General features: G+C 42.9%; 1 protein-coding gene across 4 annotated transcripts in view; it reads left to right on the forward strand.

The window, feature by feature from the left end:
• The first annotated feature begins 863 nt into the window (after positions 1 to 863).
• Dclk1 (doublecortin like kinase 1) overlaps positions 864 to 16364 on the forward strand; it is a 344211-nt gene continuing 328710 nt past the window's right edge. For 2 of the 4 annotated variants that reach the window (XM_029562253.1, XM_008830501.3), the window contains exons 1-2: positions 864 to 1191; positions 5888 to 6282. In XM_029562253.1, coding sequence (XP_029418113.1) covers positions 5907 to 6282 — 376 coding nt within the window. In that variant the 5' untranslated portion in view covers positions 864 to 1191; positions 5888 to 5906. The remainder of the gene's footprint in view (positions 1192 to 5887; positions 6283 to 16364) is intronic. The other 2 variants (XM_008830498.2, XM_008830497.3) reach the window with 2 other exon arrangements.

The raw sequence follows: 16364 nt of genomic DNA on the forward strand, positions 1-16364 counted from the left end.
GAACAGTGTACAGTAAGGAAGACAAACGTGTACATCGTACATATGTGTGTGTGTTTGGAATAGACATGTCTAATGACAGGAATATTTAAAATGACTAAACTTCAGGCTGTATACTGAGCCAGTCTAAGGTTTCAGAAATATCTAGGGCCGGCTCCTAATCTCTGAACTTTTATCCAAAGACAGAGGAAGCTGTGAAGGTCGGGGCCCCAAGAACATTCTTGTCCTGGGAGGCAAGGCTTGCATGAGATCATGGGGCTTTCCACCCTTACTGACCGCCAGGCTTGGCAACCAACAGGCTGCTCCTCCAGGAGAGGATTTATTTTGAAATAAAGCTCTAAGTGGAGGTCACTGTCTCATGGGTCACTCCTATCTTGAGGTTCGATGCATAGGACGGGTGGGATCGGTGTACAGATCCAGCTCTTTTCCAAGTAGGTGTTGCACTACATACAGCACAGAGCTGATCTCCGGGGAGAGGCGCTGAGTAGATGCTTCCTGGGCAAGTAGTGGTGAGGGGTGATCCCACTGTCTTCCCTAACCCTGAGAAAGGTGTGTCAAACCACGAGGCGATGTGAATATGGGAAGAGGAGGAATTGGTTCCCTGGTCTCCTTTGAGAAAGGCGACCTCAATTCCTGGCCGTCTCTCTGCCTTGCCCACATTCAGGGTCAGACCCATCTCAGTCCATACTGTTTCCGCTGTCCCCTGGGCCGCCATCCAACCTGCCCCCATCACCGGACAACTCCCAGGAACTGGGAGGGCTTGGGTTTTGAGTCAAGCCAGATCACTGCAGCTCGAGAAGAGGAGGAAGACCCGGGGCGCAGCCTCGGTGGGTGCGCCGGGCCAAGAAGGGCGGGGGGTGCGGGGGGCGGGGCGCGCGGAGCCGGAGAAGGAGGGAGAAGGGAGGGTGTGTGAGCGACTGAGACACAAGAAAAGGGAGCGCGCCCGCCGCCGCCGCCGCCCTCCTCCGGAGAGAGGCTGGAGTGAGGCTGTGCGAAGCGCCGCATCTCAATGAGGACCCGCCGAGGCACATCTCTGCACTAGTGGCCGCAGCCCCGAAGCCCGCGCTCCCGCAGCTGCTGCCGCCCAGCCCGGCAGCCCCGCAGCCCCGGCCGCGCCCAGCCGGGCGAGGACAGTTCCAGCAGACCGCCCCGAGCCTGGCCCCAGACAGCCCAGCGGCGACTCTCTGCGGACAGGTGCGTGCTCGCCCTGGGCTGGGAAGGGAGCTGCGGGCAGGGCCGCCGGGGCCCGCAGTGCTGTCCTCACGCAGCCACTGGCGCCCGGGCCAGGGCTGACTCTCGGCTCCTCTGCAGCTGCCCCGCCCGCGGTTCCTCGAAAGGCGGCTGCCCGCTGCTGGCCAGCCTGGCCTGGGCCAGGCGTTGTGTGCCGGCCGCCGCAGGGCTGCTGGCCCCGGGTTCTTTTGTCTGGTGCCATCGGGCTTTAAACAGGGAGTCGGGCAAGCGCGGCCCGCCAGGCTTTTCATCGCGTTGTTGTTGGAGATGGAGCTAGGGTGGAGGAGCTGGGAGAGGTGTCGCTTGTCATTGTCAAGACCGGCTGCAGAGCCAGGACCAAGTCCGTGTGAAAGGAGTGGCTCGGCCTCGCTTCTTATTGTGTGTGTGCTTTCCTGAGTGCCCGGGAGGGTGGCATGTGCTTGGTGGTGGGGGCGCCTGGTGGGTGGTGGTGGCTGCAGTGTGCATGTTGCAAGTACCTTTGCAGGGTCTCGAGTTCCTCTGGGGACAGGGAGGCAGGCAGCCTCATGTACAAATTAGTACCTGCAGTGTTAAAAGCATGCAGAGAGGAAAAGGCATTTTCCTCCTAGTGCGAGCGCACGCACAGTCCCGCGTGCCCCACAAAAGAGGCTGCTTTTGAAAACCAGCTTTGCGCGGCATCACTGTTGGATTTGGCAAGGAAATGCTTGTCGGTGAGAGAGCAAAGAAAGGTTTCATTCAAACCACCTCCCTCTCGGCTGCACCTGTGAACGTGTGTCCAGGTTACGGTGCACACTCGCTAGCTGCAACACTGCAGGGTGTTTGGAGGAAAACGTGTCATGACTGTTCCTATACAGATCATCTTTCAATGGGAAGGCAAAGTAGGGCAGTGTTTTAGATATGAAATGTCACATGGATGCAGGTTAGAAGGGATTTCAAGAGAGGTCATATGCAGGAAAGATGTTCACTCCCTGTGATATGCACGCGTAGGGTGGTGCTCCCTCAGAAGGAATGTGTGTCCTTTATTCCATGTCCCATCATCCACCTGAACCACTATTAAAATATGCCTCGGAATTGTGAGATGTGGTGCCTATTTAGATGTCATAGCTACTGGATTCATGTGTGTGTGTGTGTGTGTGTGTGTGTGTGTGTGTGTGTATACGTTTATAAATGGCTGGAACAGGAGTCCATGTGCTCACACATAGAGAGCAGGATGAACATAGAGATTCTTCAAAATGGTGAGAAATCCCACAAAGAACAGCAGAGAATGTTGGTTTCCTGGCATGGCAGTATTTATAGGAAAATCTTTGATTAGAGTCAGCCCTCCTCCTTCCCCTCTGTGGTTTGCGGTCTCTGTGGCTGAGGGCTGTGGTAGCCCTCTTGGTGCCAGTGCACATGTGGCTCCAGACCTTTAGCCACCCATGGTCCTGTGCGTGTTCTAGCAGTCTTCCTCTGCAGGAAGTGACCTTCAGAAGCTCAGAGAATCTTCTTCCAGAGCTCTTGGTTCCCATGTATGACTAAGTCTGCTTAAAGCTGAGCCAAGGGAGGCAAGGAGGGCACACCTGTTTTGATGCCGCACATGAGTACCAGAAGAATAGCAAGTGCTGGGTGGGTGCTTTTCGACCTTCACTTAGTGAACACTGTGGCCTTGACAGTGATTTCACTTTGAGTGTAGTTTTGCTTTGTTGACAACATCATTCATTACCTGCTCAGTGAAGGGAAGCAGAAGATGTGGTCTCTGTCCTGGATGAATTCGTGATTACAACAAATTTTAAATTGGTTGTCTTTTCATTTAGTGTGGATTCTTGTTCCTAAAAGTATTTTCTCTGTAGGAAGTTCAAACAACTGCCAAAATTTTTGGGTTTTGCCATCTGTGACTCACTGAAGACCCTTTGGAAATGGATTCACACTGTCTCTGGTCACTTAATTGTGCCGTCCTTTGTTAGATCCTTCCTTATTTTCTTCCTGTTTATATCAACTTGAGGGGAAGTCCCTAGGAATGGGAGAATGGCCACTGCCTGTAAAAAGAAAACAACCCCCTTCAAAAGCCAACATGGCCCTTATCACTTACAAAGTTTTAAGAGGTTAGTGATCAGACTTGAACACAGCAGTCTCCTCCACCTCCACCCTCAATCCATGCACCTTTTGGAAGACAGCTCACTTAACATTATATAAACAAAGTAGGAACAGATACTGATATTTTAGGCAGAATATTTGTTCTGTTACAAAGCTAATGCTTTTAGGATTAGATATGCAGTGATAACTGTATTGAAGCTATCTGACTTCAGAAATCAACAAAACCATTTTACAACTGGTAAAACTTCCATAAAAGTATGAAATTAGATAAGGATTATTTATAAGGCACAAGAAGCAGTGTTTACATTTGGAGGGAAAATACACTGAACTCAAATTCAAGGTTTTAGTCACACTGTACTCCCCTAGGCCTCTCAGTGGGCTCAGCAACAGAAGAGCTCCTGGCTGGTTAGGTATCACTCTCAAGGTCACTGAGCTAGGTAGGTGCAAGGGATTTAAAACCCATGTTTCCCACACCAACAACAACCTAGGCTCACAGGGCTAGGGACCAACAGTGCCATCTTTGGAATCAGGGTAAATCAGAGTTGAAATTATAACTCCCTCAGTTATAACTTGGGGACTCTAGATAAATCCCATGCTCAAACCTAGTTCTGATAAGATTACCCTACTGGAGTCATGTAAGTTTTAAAAGAGGTCTTTGTTGTATCTCCTAGCATATGATATAACCCATTACTGGGTTCTAGAGCTGGCTATATTCTGGATACAAATATTGTTTTCTTTTGCTTCATTCATTTCAGGAGTACTAGATCTCTAGCTATGCTTTGAGCATGACTTTTCTTATTGCAATTTAAAATTAACTAATTAGCTAGTTAATTTTGCATTTTTGAGGTAGAGTCTCACATAGTCCAGGTTAGCTTGAACTTGCTATATAGCTGACGCTGGCCTTGAACTCATGATTCTCTTGACTCCACCTCCCAGGTGTTGGGATTATAGATGTGTTCCACCATGCCCAGTTTATCATAAAATTTTAATTAAATTGATTTATTCAACTGATATGTAAACTTTTACTCATTCTGAATGGCTTGGGGTCAGTTTACTGAAGGTGAAGGAGAGGTCGGAGACTAAGCAATAGTGTGGTTGAGTTTTGACTCACCTCCACATAGGCGACTTGGGGAGTGCTTGGAAGGTTCGTTCTTTCTTCAGATTTTTCCATTTTCACATATATTATATTTCAGTATGCCTGGAATTTTATCATTAAAATTTGTCCTTTGAATGCTGAGGTTTTTCTACTTTGCAGATTGTCCTGTTAATACATTATTCCCCCTACAAGAATGGCAATTCTTTATTAGTTTAACCTCACACAAGGATGGCTTTATCCTAGAAGCAGCTTTCTGGCAACAAGCCTCCATAGGAAGTAGAAATGGGGACCATGGAAGTACAGGAATCCCTTCCAGGGGCTCATGAGACAGCAATCATGAGGAGGATGTCAGGTCTCCTCCCTTGCCAGAAGGAGGTGGGGGGGCGCTCTGTTCCTGCTAGTTCTTTTGGTACTGGGGTCAGGAATAGAAGGCAGATTTTATTTTAAAGACTAATGCTTGTCACATGCAAGGTACTCTCCTAAATGTGTTAATAGGTAATATTAACGATGAGATAGGTACTGTTTTATTCCTATTTGCATTTAAGTCTTATAGATGTCAAGTAGATTTCTCAAGGTTATGTAGCTAATATTGGGTTAAGTCTGTGTAGCTAATATTGGATTAAGTCTGTTCAACTGCTTCAAGTCTTGATTCCCTCAACCACAAAGATGGAGAGGCCCTTAGGTGGAAAGGAGGACAAAGCCACCAAGTAAATACAGTTCCCTTCTTCCTCCCACATCTCCTTTTCTTCCCTTTCCTCTTCCTCTTTCTGCTCTCCTGACCTTCTGTCATCTCTTTTTAACCCAGTTTATTTGAAGCACTACATGCAAGCAAATGAGTTAAGGTGAATTCATTTTTTAACATATGGAATACACACATATGTTTGAGAGTCTTCCTTAAGTAAGTAGAACCTACGATTGATTTAATTGGCTCTCCATCTGGCCATAGAGAGCACATACACTGAGCAAAACTTCCACAGTCTGACTGCTAAATACTACCTGCCCTCATTTTTTTTTTCTGGCCCAACACTTATCTTTATTTGCTTAAGTATATGAAAGCTCATTTTGTACATGCTGCAGGGATTGGCAAACTACCTGGGAGGAGTGCATGGTGAACCTCACAGTCAGGCAAAAGTCTGGTGTGGGATGAGGGATCCCTGGTTCGAACATCTTTCAACTGTTACTTGAAGGACTTCAGGAGAAAATCTTCCACACCAATTTCTCCACCTATAAATAGGAGGGGTAATACTTTGGGAGGATATGACTGCAGCCAGAGAGGTGGTAGGCACACAATAGTAAAAGCTGTATCTAAACAAACTGTGGTTGAGTCATGAGCTGTTTCCACTGGGATATGTCTCTTCCATTTCTTTCTTATCCTCCTCCTCTTTCTCTCCCACTCCACAACTCAAACGCATCATCAGTTATGACAGTATTTCCACCCAGATGCTCTGGATGTCTTCCAATTCACACTCTTCAAGTAACCTGCTACTGTGTGTCTCTTTCTGGTACTCGCAGGTTCCACGCGCACCCAGTCATGTCCTTCGGCCGAGACATGGAGTTGGAGCACTTTGACGAGCGGGACAAGGCGCAAAGGTACAGCAGGGGGTCGCGGGTGAATGGCCTGCCGAGCCCCACGCACAGCGCCCACTGCAGCTTCTACCGCACCCGCACGCTGCAGACACTCAGCTCTGAGAAGAAGGCCAAGAAGGTTCGCTTCTATCGAAACGGAGACCGTTACTTCAAAGGGATTGTGTATGCCATCTCTCCAGACCGCTTCCGCTCCTTCGAGGCCCTGCTGGCTGATTTGACCCGAACTCTCTCGGATAACGTGAATTTGCCCCAGGGAGTGAGAACCATCTACACCATTGATGGACTCAAGAAGATCTCCAGCCTGGACCAGCTGGTGGAAGGTGAGTCCATGAGACCTCTTCAGGACCCTTCAGGGCTCCACTCAGCGTCACTGGCTGTCAGCTTGTGGCTGGACGCTTACTGTTTAATGTGTTTCCTGAATTGCATTTTAAAAACAAAAGAAAGTGAATGGTATTCAGCCGGGGAGCCCAGTGATAATGATAAGCAGGGAAAAATTTGTTAAATCCCACATCTTCTGTTTTCTTTCTCACACTCATGCACATTAATCTTAAAAGCCTACTTTTTGTCTTCCTTCAGTTCAGATGCAAATTGAACTTTTAGTACTTTTGCTATCGTGATGTCCAGAAGTCCTTGAACCGAGAATGATGAATGGATCATGAAATTTTAGAGTTGAGAGGAACTGTTCCGAGTTTTGATAGTTATTAAACCCATTAATCTTATCACTGGGGACTGGGGACCAGAAAATTCAGTGTTTGTGGTTACAGGGTAAGTTAGTGGCGACTGCTGAACCAAAAATGAGGTTCTCTGACAACTCTTTCCACTGGGTACCTCCTGTGAAGGGTTATTGTCTTCCTATGACTTTTGGGAATATCAAAGAACTAATCTGTTAAGATTATTTTAAAATCCAGTTTATGTTAATGGTAATTAACTGTTGTAACCATTTAATGTGAAAATAGAATTGTTTGGATCCACGGATTAAACTGGTATCTTATGCAGGACACATCACCCTCTTATTTGTGTTTGCCTTGGCTCAACTCCATTTGAAAATGGCAAAAAGCCTCTCGTTGCCTTAGAAATCGCAGCCAAATTCGGTGACTCCGAATGAAATAACTGGTCTGAATGTGCTAAGATCCTTTTGGAGAGGAGGTCTTTCTGAGCTTGAAGGTGAAGATGAAGCAGGCGACAGAAAGTCATCAGACCAATTGTTGGAAGAGACTGATGCCACTCGAGTTCATCTTTTCCCCCAGCAATGCTTGGCCAGGTCCTGCTGTCCAGCTGAGTCCTGGCTTGTATGGGTAGCGGAAGCATCCCTTCCTACACTGTTGGAGTTCAGGATTACTGTCAGCCAGTTGCAGAAGGGCAACTGGCCTTGTGTGTGATTCAGCCTGAATACCTCTTCCTCTGCCTTCCCCTTGTCCCTTGGCAGGACTGCCAGTCCAAGCACAGTGTGACTGGATGAGGTGAGGGAGTGAGGAGGAGCCTGGGCTTCATGTGTTTTCTTTGCGGGAATTCACATCTCTTCAGTGGCTTGTCACCTTGCCAAGATGCCTGTAGTCTTGGCTTTTTCCCTTTTATTCAGAGGTTGGAACTTCCAGCAAATTAAAGGGAAAGAGTGACATGAAGTTTCTCTGTGTCAACTTTGATTTTTATGTCCTGTCCTTTGTACGGCCTTGGAAAATACAAGGGAAAATAAAATATTTGGTGGCATTTGTCCAAGGGATTTGTACCAAGATCATATGAGTCAGGTACTTGACCAGTCGCCAAACCATCCTGTGTGGGGTGATGAGACTGTGGGAAAGTATGCTCAGATCTCAAAACATGCCCTTAGACAGCTGGGGGACTGACCCCCTCATTCTGCTCTAGAGCCACTTGTGTGGCATCTTGAAAACTGGGGTACTTGTACTTCCCACCCAAAATATATCTTGACCCATCATTGCTATCTGAAAGAATGACCATGAGAAACGGCTGATGGCTACACTGCCTTCATAACTAGAGACCAGCAAAAACTTGACTGGTTAGCACCACTTCCCCTCCACACACCCATTCTTACCACACTATAATACCTGCCCTGAGATATTGCTGTCTTGGTTGAAGGCAGTTATGATGGCTCAAGTTAACTGAGTATGTGTGGAGCCCTGGTCTGAGTTCCCTTGGGTGTATGAGTTCATGCGGTTTTCACAGTGATCCTAAAGGGAAGGTGCTGTTGTCCTCTTACAACGAGAAAGCTGAGTACAGTATGGGTGAGGTGGGATTTGAACCCAGGAAGGCAGGCACTAGAACTGGATTGTAACTGCTAAGATGCAATCTTAAGTTTGCGGTAGTATGCTGGACTGTCCTTTGGTCTTGTGGGATGGCAGACATTTTAGTGGAACTTTAACTAGTTGTTCCTATTCTATTGCTCTTAGTCAATTTAAATGAAATACTTGTGGTTTTATTCTGGATTTAATTCCAGAAATGAAAGATGCTGATCTGAGAAACACAGTTATCTTTTAATTTGTCCCAATCCTCCCCCCGCCAATCAACGTAAAGTAATTGCTGATTGAATATTCTAGTGTCTAAAATTGGGTTCTATTCTTTTGAAAAATATACCTCTTTCTTCTGGTTGAATAACTGGTACCGTGTGTAGGGTCACATATTTAGATTTGAGTTTTCGGTTTAAACAGATTTTTTTCCCAATTCATAATACTGACAATTAACGTGCAGCTGGGCTTAGTATTTAAGTAGCTGGAAACTCATTTAGATTGGCTTCTTTGTCTATTGCATTTTTGCTTAGTCTGTTAAAATGCAAACCGTTGCCTCATACTCGGTAGGCTGATATCTCTTACTTTACATATTAATTTTATGTAAACGTCAGTGCATGTTATTAGATTTCCATTTCTTCTTCCAATGTGACAATGTTTGAGTTTTAAATTAAATCCTTTTAGTTGATGCAGTGACAAATGTATTTGGCTTGTAATTTTTTTTTTAAAGTTTGTTCTTTCTCACTTATCTCAGGCTAAAAATTCTGAGTTACAATAACATATGCGAGCCTCTTTATTTATGTCTTACAGACACTTTCTCTGTTTTATTATTATACACTGATTATTATGCATGTGTGCTTGAAGCACATTGATAGATCTGGCTCTGAGCCCGAATTATGTAATGAGTGAGCGTGTGTCTAGATGACTGTATGTGTCTGTGTATGTATCTATGTGTGGGTATGTACACACATACATACACGCATGTACTTAAGAATGTATCAAAGGTAATAGTCTCAATTATTTGATTTCAAGATGAGCTTAATATATTTTAGTAAATCATGATGCTTACTAAGGACAGCTGTACTGCACACGTGTTTCTGCAGTGACTCAGCCTGGGATGTGGCCTCCTTTCCCCAGTCTCGAATCATTTCTATTCTACTTTAGGGATACATGTGTTGTAGATAAATGAAGGTTTCACACCTAAATCCTTCAGACTCTTAGCTGAGAGATGACTTGCTGATTCCCTTTCCTTATTTAGTTTACATCCACGAAGGTGTGGGTGAGAGGGGCCAGAGCCTTTCCATATTGGGATAAAAATGGCACAGACACTGAGTCCCTGGATATTATTATGTTATTGTATTCCTCAGGTCATCACTATTAGAAACAGTCACATCCTCCCTCTTCCTCAGTTCCCACATGTCTTGGCCTCTCACCGGCCATTGAGGAAGTTGCCTGACTCCATAGCTGTAGTGTGAGGCTTTGTCTAAGTCCCTATCAGAAGTCACCTCTCAGAAGACAACCACATTTTCCCTGCAGTTAAGGGCTCTCTCCCCTGTTGTGTCTCCTGCTTGCTCGACTTTCAGGACAGTTTCTTTTTCCCTTGCTGTGGCATCTGCTTTATCTAGCTTGTTCTTCCTTTGGGTCTCTCTTTGATATGCCAAAATTTTAAAAAACTAATTTCTGAAGTTCTATGAAAGTCTCCAGAGGCAACAAATGTAGTAGTACTTTTAAGTCTCTTCTCAGCAGTACCAAAACATATTAAATACATATAGTCTGCCCAGAAGATAACTTAAAATGCTCACAGTTCTGCATCTTGCTTTTAACAAAGCATTATGAGCTTGGAGTCCTTTTCATATCAGTAACATCTAGAGCAACTATGTCCTTTTGATGACTTCATTGGATGCTTTATATGCATATACTTTATTTTACCAGCCTTCTGTTGGTGGGGTTTAGGATGTGTGTAACCCTTTGTTGTTGCAAATAATTTTGTAATGAGTATACTTGGATATATACTTGGATACTTGTCTTCCATTCACATAGATGGATAGCTTGAGGATAAATTCTAGGGGTAAAATTGGTGGATGGAGATCTAAGATTAAGATCTAAACTCTTAAGATAATTGCAAGAATCCTATCCATAAAGGTGGTTCCATCATGGCTGTTTGCTCATCACCTGGCTTCTGTAATGGAAGAGCTCCTAGTCTAGCACACTGACCAGACATACTGAATGGAATAGCAGTGGTGCTGGAGAATTGATTTGAGTTTCATTAGTTTGCTCACAGATGTTGGGAGTGCTGGTGTTGTTCTGGGAGTAGGCTTTGCATCTAGCTGTCATGGCTCTGTCCGTTCCTCCAAGCCGTGGCTGTTCTTCCTTCTTTCTCTGTCTTAAACGATGGTGAGCATTTTGAATACTGATCAGTGTTTGGTAGAATGCATCTCTGGGTGCATCTGCTGGTTAGCTTGGTATTGAGCATTTTTGACAAGGATTCCATAGAAGTTTATATCCTCCTAAGGGCATCATTTCAGAAGTTTGCGAGGTCCATATGTCTTTCTCCTGGTGACATGAAGTCAGCTAGTTAAGGTGGTTCTGTCTGGTGTCTTTATTCCAAAGTTACTGTGCCCCCTGTAATTAATGAGTATATGGGGGAGAAATTTTTAGTCATTGTAAATATGTGATTCCTCCTCAATCTGCAGTGATTTTGCTGTTCTGTTCTGTTTGTGTCTTCCCTAGTTCCCTCTCCACTTGCCACACTTCAAACATGGTACCCTCCACTTTCCTGTCTTTAGACCATTTTCTGTGATCTCACCAGTTCCCTTTATTGTAAGGCCACTCTTAAATAATGACCTGTCTTCTCAAATCAGACCTTTCCTCTCCACTCCAGCCCCCTGTATGTGTTCAGCTGAGACTAACCTTAGTCTCCTCAAACTCAACATATGTAAATGTGAACTTTTCTTTGCCACTGTCTAGAACTGTTTCTCTTCACCTGTTTCAGATCTTACTAAATAGTGTCACCACCTGCTAGGGTCCTAATATTTGTGATCTCCAAAAGTTTGTACTTTGGGGGGCTGGAGAACACTGTTCTTACAGAGGACTCAGGTTTGATTCCCAGCACCCACATGGTAGCTAACAACTGTCCGTAACTCTAGTTCTGGGGCTCCAACAGCCTCTTCTGTCCTCTGCGGGCCTTGCACGACACAGGTGCACTTACCTACATGCAGGCACTACACTCAAACATATAAAATAATAAATAAAATATTTTTAAAAATTCATACTTTGAAACCTAACCATCAGTGTGATGGTGTTAAGAGACAGGCTTTTGGTGACTAGGTCATGAGAATGGATTCACAACAAGGAGTGGGTGGTTGATAAAAGAGACCCGAGTGCTAGGATTAAAGGTAGTGCTACCAGACCTGGTTCTCTACTTTTTAAGTATATTGATTTTAAATTGGATAACTTGCACTGAGGGCATCTGAGAACATTAACTTGACTTTATAGACCCTAACATAAATGATGGAATGCATGAAGTCCAGTAAGGGAGCTATAGGAGAGTGCTGATGGAGAAGAGGGTATAAAGATGATTAAGATGTTGTGTATGAAATACACAACAGTTCAGTAAAAAATATACAAAAAATGGATCTCTCAACTTTTTGTTTTATGTTGTTCATCTCTTGTTTTGGATTTGAGAAGCTGACGTTTTCCACAAGTCTGGTATAAATCTTCCCATTTTACTTCCGTAAGCTTATTTTTTATCTTCCATTATATTATGAAAGATTTCCACGGAAGAACAACCATAGGCACCTTCAGGGAACCTTTTTTCTTATCTTTAACAGCATCTTGAGAAACATCTCCTGAAATCATCCCTTCCAGGTGGATTATGAACTGCTGCTGAGTGTATCTGAGTTGGTTCATAAAATATAATGTCCAGAAGGCACTTCATGACATTTTATTCTGTAAATAATCTTTTAGGTAATTAAACTCAATCCAGTTTTAGAATTTTGGGGATATACTGGCTTCTAGATTTTTCATAGCTCACAGTAGTGAATTTTAATTGCTAAAGTTTTCAATAAAAGTTTTTGTTCTAGAAAAATGAAATCTATTATAGGTATCCCTCACTTAGGATACTTTGACTACATCACATATTGGTCTTAAGGGAATTTCAGAGATAGTCCTCAACAGCATCAGTAATGTGAAGTGTGGAGATTAGATCGTTTTCAGATCTAAGCGATGTAATGTCAGAATAGGAATTTATTGATCACTCATCTCAGTTGATGGAACAACTCTTGCAGTAAGGTGAAATGGGGCACACTTCTAAAATTTGGGCAAGAGCACCTTCAGAACTGATTAGCTCCTAGCCTAGTCAACCAGGGCCCTACAGTCATATGTGATGGTACCTAGAGAATGCATTTTAAAAAATATTTTATTTTTTTTTATGTGTACAAGTGTATTGCCTGCATGTTATGTGAGTGCACCTGTGTCGTGCAATGCCGCAGAGGTTAGAAGAGCGCTTTGGATTCCCCTGGAATTGGAGTTAAGGACGGTTTATAGCCACCATGTTGGTGTTGGGAATTGAACCCGGGTCCTCCGCAAGAGCAGTCAGTGCCCTTAACTGCTGAGCCATCTCTCTAGCCCCTAGAAAATGCATTTTAAGGAGAAATATTATAGCTTTACAATAGGAACAAGTGGAAAAGTAGAATTGATTTTGTAGATTCTTAAAAAAATAAACTTTTTGGAGAAAATTTCATTCATTTGAAGAATAATAGCAGATATAATGATTCTAAATATCATAAGGTTTTTTAAAACCAAAACCAAACATTGCAGCCAAGAGCAATGAGGCACACCTGTAGTCTCAAGGAACTTGGAGTTGAAGTAGGAGAATTCCTCTAGCCCAGGAGTTCAGAGCTAATCTTGGCAACACATGAAGACTTGGCCTCAAAAACTTAAAAACAATATACAACAAAAATTAGATTTATCAATATCTTAAAAATAATCAAGCTTACAGAAAACAACTTCATACTCAGACATCCTAAAATACTTAAATCTCTCACGGAAGAAGAAATGATCATATTTTGACGTTTTAAGGGATATTGATTGGGTTCAAATATAATTTAATGTTTTATTTCCTTTCTTCATTACCATTTTCTTTATATCACTATTTTCTCAAGGGCAAATTCTTTGTAAATGCCACAACAACTTTGGAAGATACTGCATCTGCTATTTTTGTCATTTATGGGGGTATCTAAAACACCCAGAATAATAAAGTTCAATCGTAAGGTCATCCTTGCCTTGAAATTAGTTCTATTTTTTTTTTAAGTTTACAAACATTAAAACAAATCTGGCAGCATGTCAAGCTGAGTGGCATGTAGGTTTGGTACCAGCTGTCCATGAGACTGAGGCAGGAAGGTCACTTGGGCCCACAAGTTTGAGGGTAGCCTGGGTAAAATAAGTGAAGCCCCATCTCAAAAAATCAACCAACCAAAACAAACAAGAAATGGATAATTCGTTAACCAACCAGCAAGTCATTACATTAGATTTTCAATTTTACTTCAAATCTGTTTGATTTCTTGTGCTATTTCTTGTAAACCATCTAAGATCTTTGTAATCCTGCCATCCTTGTTTAGCATTACCTATGAAAAGTAATGGAAAACTGTTAAAGCAAAATTTGAGCTATTTTGATAAAATATGCATTCATTTTTAAAGATAAATTCATGTTTCATTATTACAGAAGTTATACTAAGACTTTAGGGTGGCTTGGTATATAACAGAGGATGTGTGTTACTATGACAGCAATTGTAGGTCTTCTTTTGATTATTAACACATATTCCTCATATGAGGGCTTATGATCCTCTAAACACAATTGCCATTTGACTTTTAATTCTTGGTCCCAATAAGTAAGAGCTAAACACTGGATATTCAGAGCTCCTTGACCAAACCAAAATTATATTTTATTCTCATTCAAACACAATTAAAATTGTGTGTGTATGTGTGTGTGTGTGTGCGCGCGTGCATGCGTGTGTGTGTGTGTGTGTGTGTGTGTGTGTGTAGCTCAGGTAACAGCTTGAAGGAGTCAGGTGTTTCCACGATATAGGTTTTGGGTATCAAATTCAGGGCGTGAGACTTGGTGGCAAGCTCCTTTACCTACTGGGTTATCTCATCAGCCAATTTACAGTTGTCAATGATACTAACATGCTACATTTAGTCCTCCATATCCATAAGTATCACATTCACGGATTCAACCAAACATATATTGGAAATACTTTTTTAAAAATTGCATTTATATTAAATACAGACTTTTCCCCTTGCTATTATTTCCTAAGCATTACAGTATAAAAGCTAATACATAGCATTCACATTGTATTAGGTATACCTAGAGATTATTTTAAATGTACAATGTATATAGGTTGTGTGCAGATACTGCACCATCTCACACAAGAAACCTGTGTATCTTTGGGTTTCGAAATCCTTGGTGGCGCTACAACCAATTCCCCATGGATAATGAGGGGGTACCTGAGTTGAAAAACTGTTAGGTGATTCTTTTTTTCTGTAGAACAACAAAAATACAATCAGCTTTAACTGAGCTAAGGCAGGGTGCATCTTTCTAGTGGTGAGACAAGTTCTGAATTTTGATTACAGTAAAAGTCATCAAAATGTGGTGCCAAACAGATTAGATACACAGTGAATGAACTATCTACACTAGCTTTTCTGAACCCTTGAAGAGTACAGTGCTCTCTAAACAACAGAGAGCTGTGTGGTGTGCATCTAGGATGTGGCGGTAGCCCCTCTGCCTCCCTTTACCTATCACTTTCCTCTTAGCACAAAATCATTCTTTATTGGAGTCTGACATCCTTCTTCATGATTCCCAGGCCAGTGCTTTAATGTGATAAAGGATCTGGGAGCCCAGAGTTAGAGCACAGAGTAAACACATTTTTTTCTGCTTGTTGTTGCTTGCTTCTTGAAGTGTTGTTCAAAGACTTTTTCATGCTTTTGAAGGTTTCAGTGGCTTATGTTTTATGTATGAAGATTATTTATTTATTATTTTTGTTTTATGTGTACAAGTGTATTGCCTACACGTGTGTAAGTGCACCCATGTCAGACAGTGCCTGCGGAGGTCAGAAGAGGGTGCCAGATCCCCTCAAACTGCAGTTACAGATGGTTGCTAGCCACCATGTGGGTCATGGGAACCAAACCCTGGTCCTCTGCAAGAGCAGTCAGTGCTCTTAACCACTGAGCCACCTCCACAGCCTCCATAAGAAGATGTTTTAAAAGAAGGGTTTATTTTTTTATTTTGTTTCTGCTTTAACAAATCTATTCCATATTGTTATAGTCTTTAAATTTCTCCCTCCTTTAATTCATTTTTTCTTGAAATGACAATTTTCTTTGTTAAAGTGTCAGTCTGTGTTTCTTTGGTTTGAGTTAATAGCTTAGTATAAAAACTTAAGAATAATCATGCAGTTGCATATTTTCAGTTAGCACAGAATTCTGAAAAAAAAAGCTGGCCTTTGCAGGTACAGTTTTGGCTGCGTGCATCTCAGGGAGTATTTGGGGCTGTGTGTATGTTCAGGGCAGTATTTGGGGCATTGTCTCATTGAGATAATGGACCTACTGTAATGTCCATTAGAAACTATGTTTAGAAACAATGAACAAGTTTTAGATCCTGTTTACTGATTTCAGGTAGTTTTGTTTTCAGTTTTCCTTTCAGGCCCACTGCATGATTAGGGTAGGCTACCTCAAGTCACCTATAGAACAACTGTATCGGAGATTATGTTGTTCTCTACTGTCTATTTGGGAGCGGCTGTTAGGACTGAACACAGGGCTGCGTGCTATGTGCGTGCTAGACGAGTGCTCTATCACTGCCCTACATCTCCAGCCCTCTACTGCCTCATCTGACCTTCATAGAAACCCAATGAGGTTTCATTAGACAGCTGAGTGACCTACCACTCAGAAATCTAAGGGATTGGGCCAAGGTCTCATGCTTAGAGAGCACAATTTTGAGCCCAAATTTCCAAGAAGCGCTTCTCCACTGTTAAGATCATGACATCCTTCCAATAAACCTTGAAAAACACCCTAGTTACAGCAGCGCCACACCTACTTTTGATAGGTATGGGAAATCCTTGGAAAATACAGCTGGGACAACTCAGGATCTGCCAAGTGACTGGAAAGGAGGT

Source organism: Nannospalax galili, unplaced genomic scaffold (assembly GCF_000622305.1).
Source record: "Nannospalax galili isolate Female #2095 unplaced genomic scaffold, S.galili_v1.0 scaffold1354, whole genome shotgun sequence".
Lineage (NCBI taxonomy): Eukaryota > Metazoa > Chordata > Mammalia > Rodentia > Spalacidae > Nannospalax > Nannospalax galili.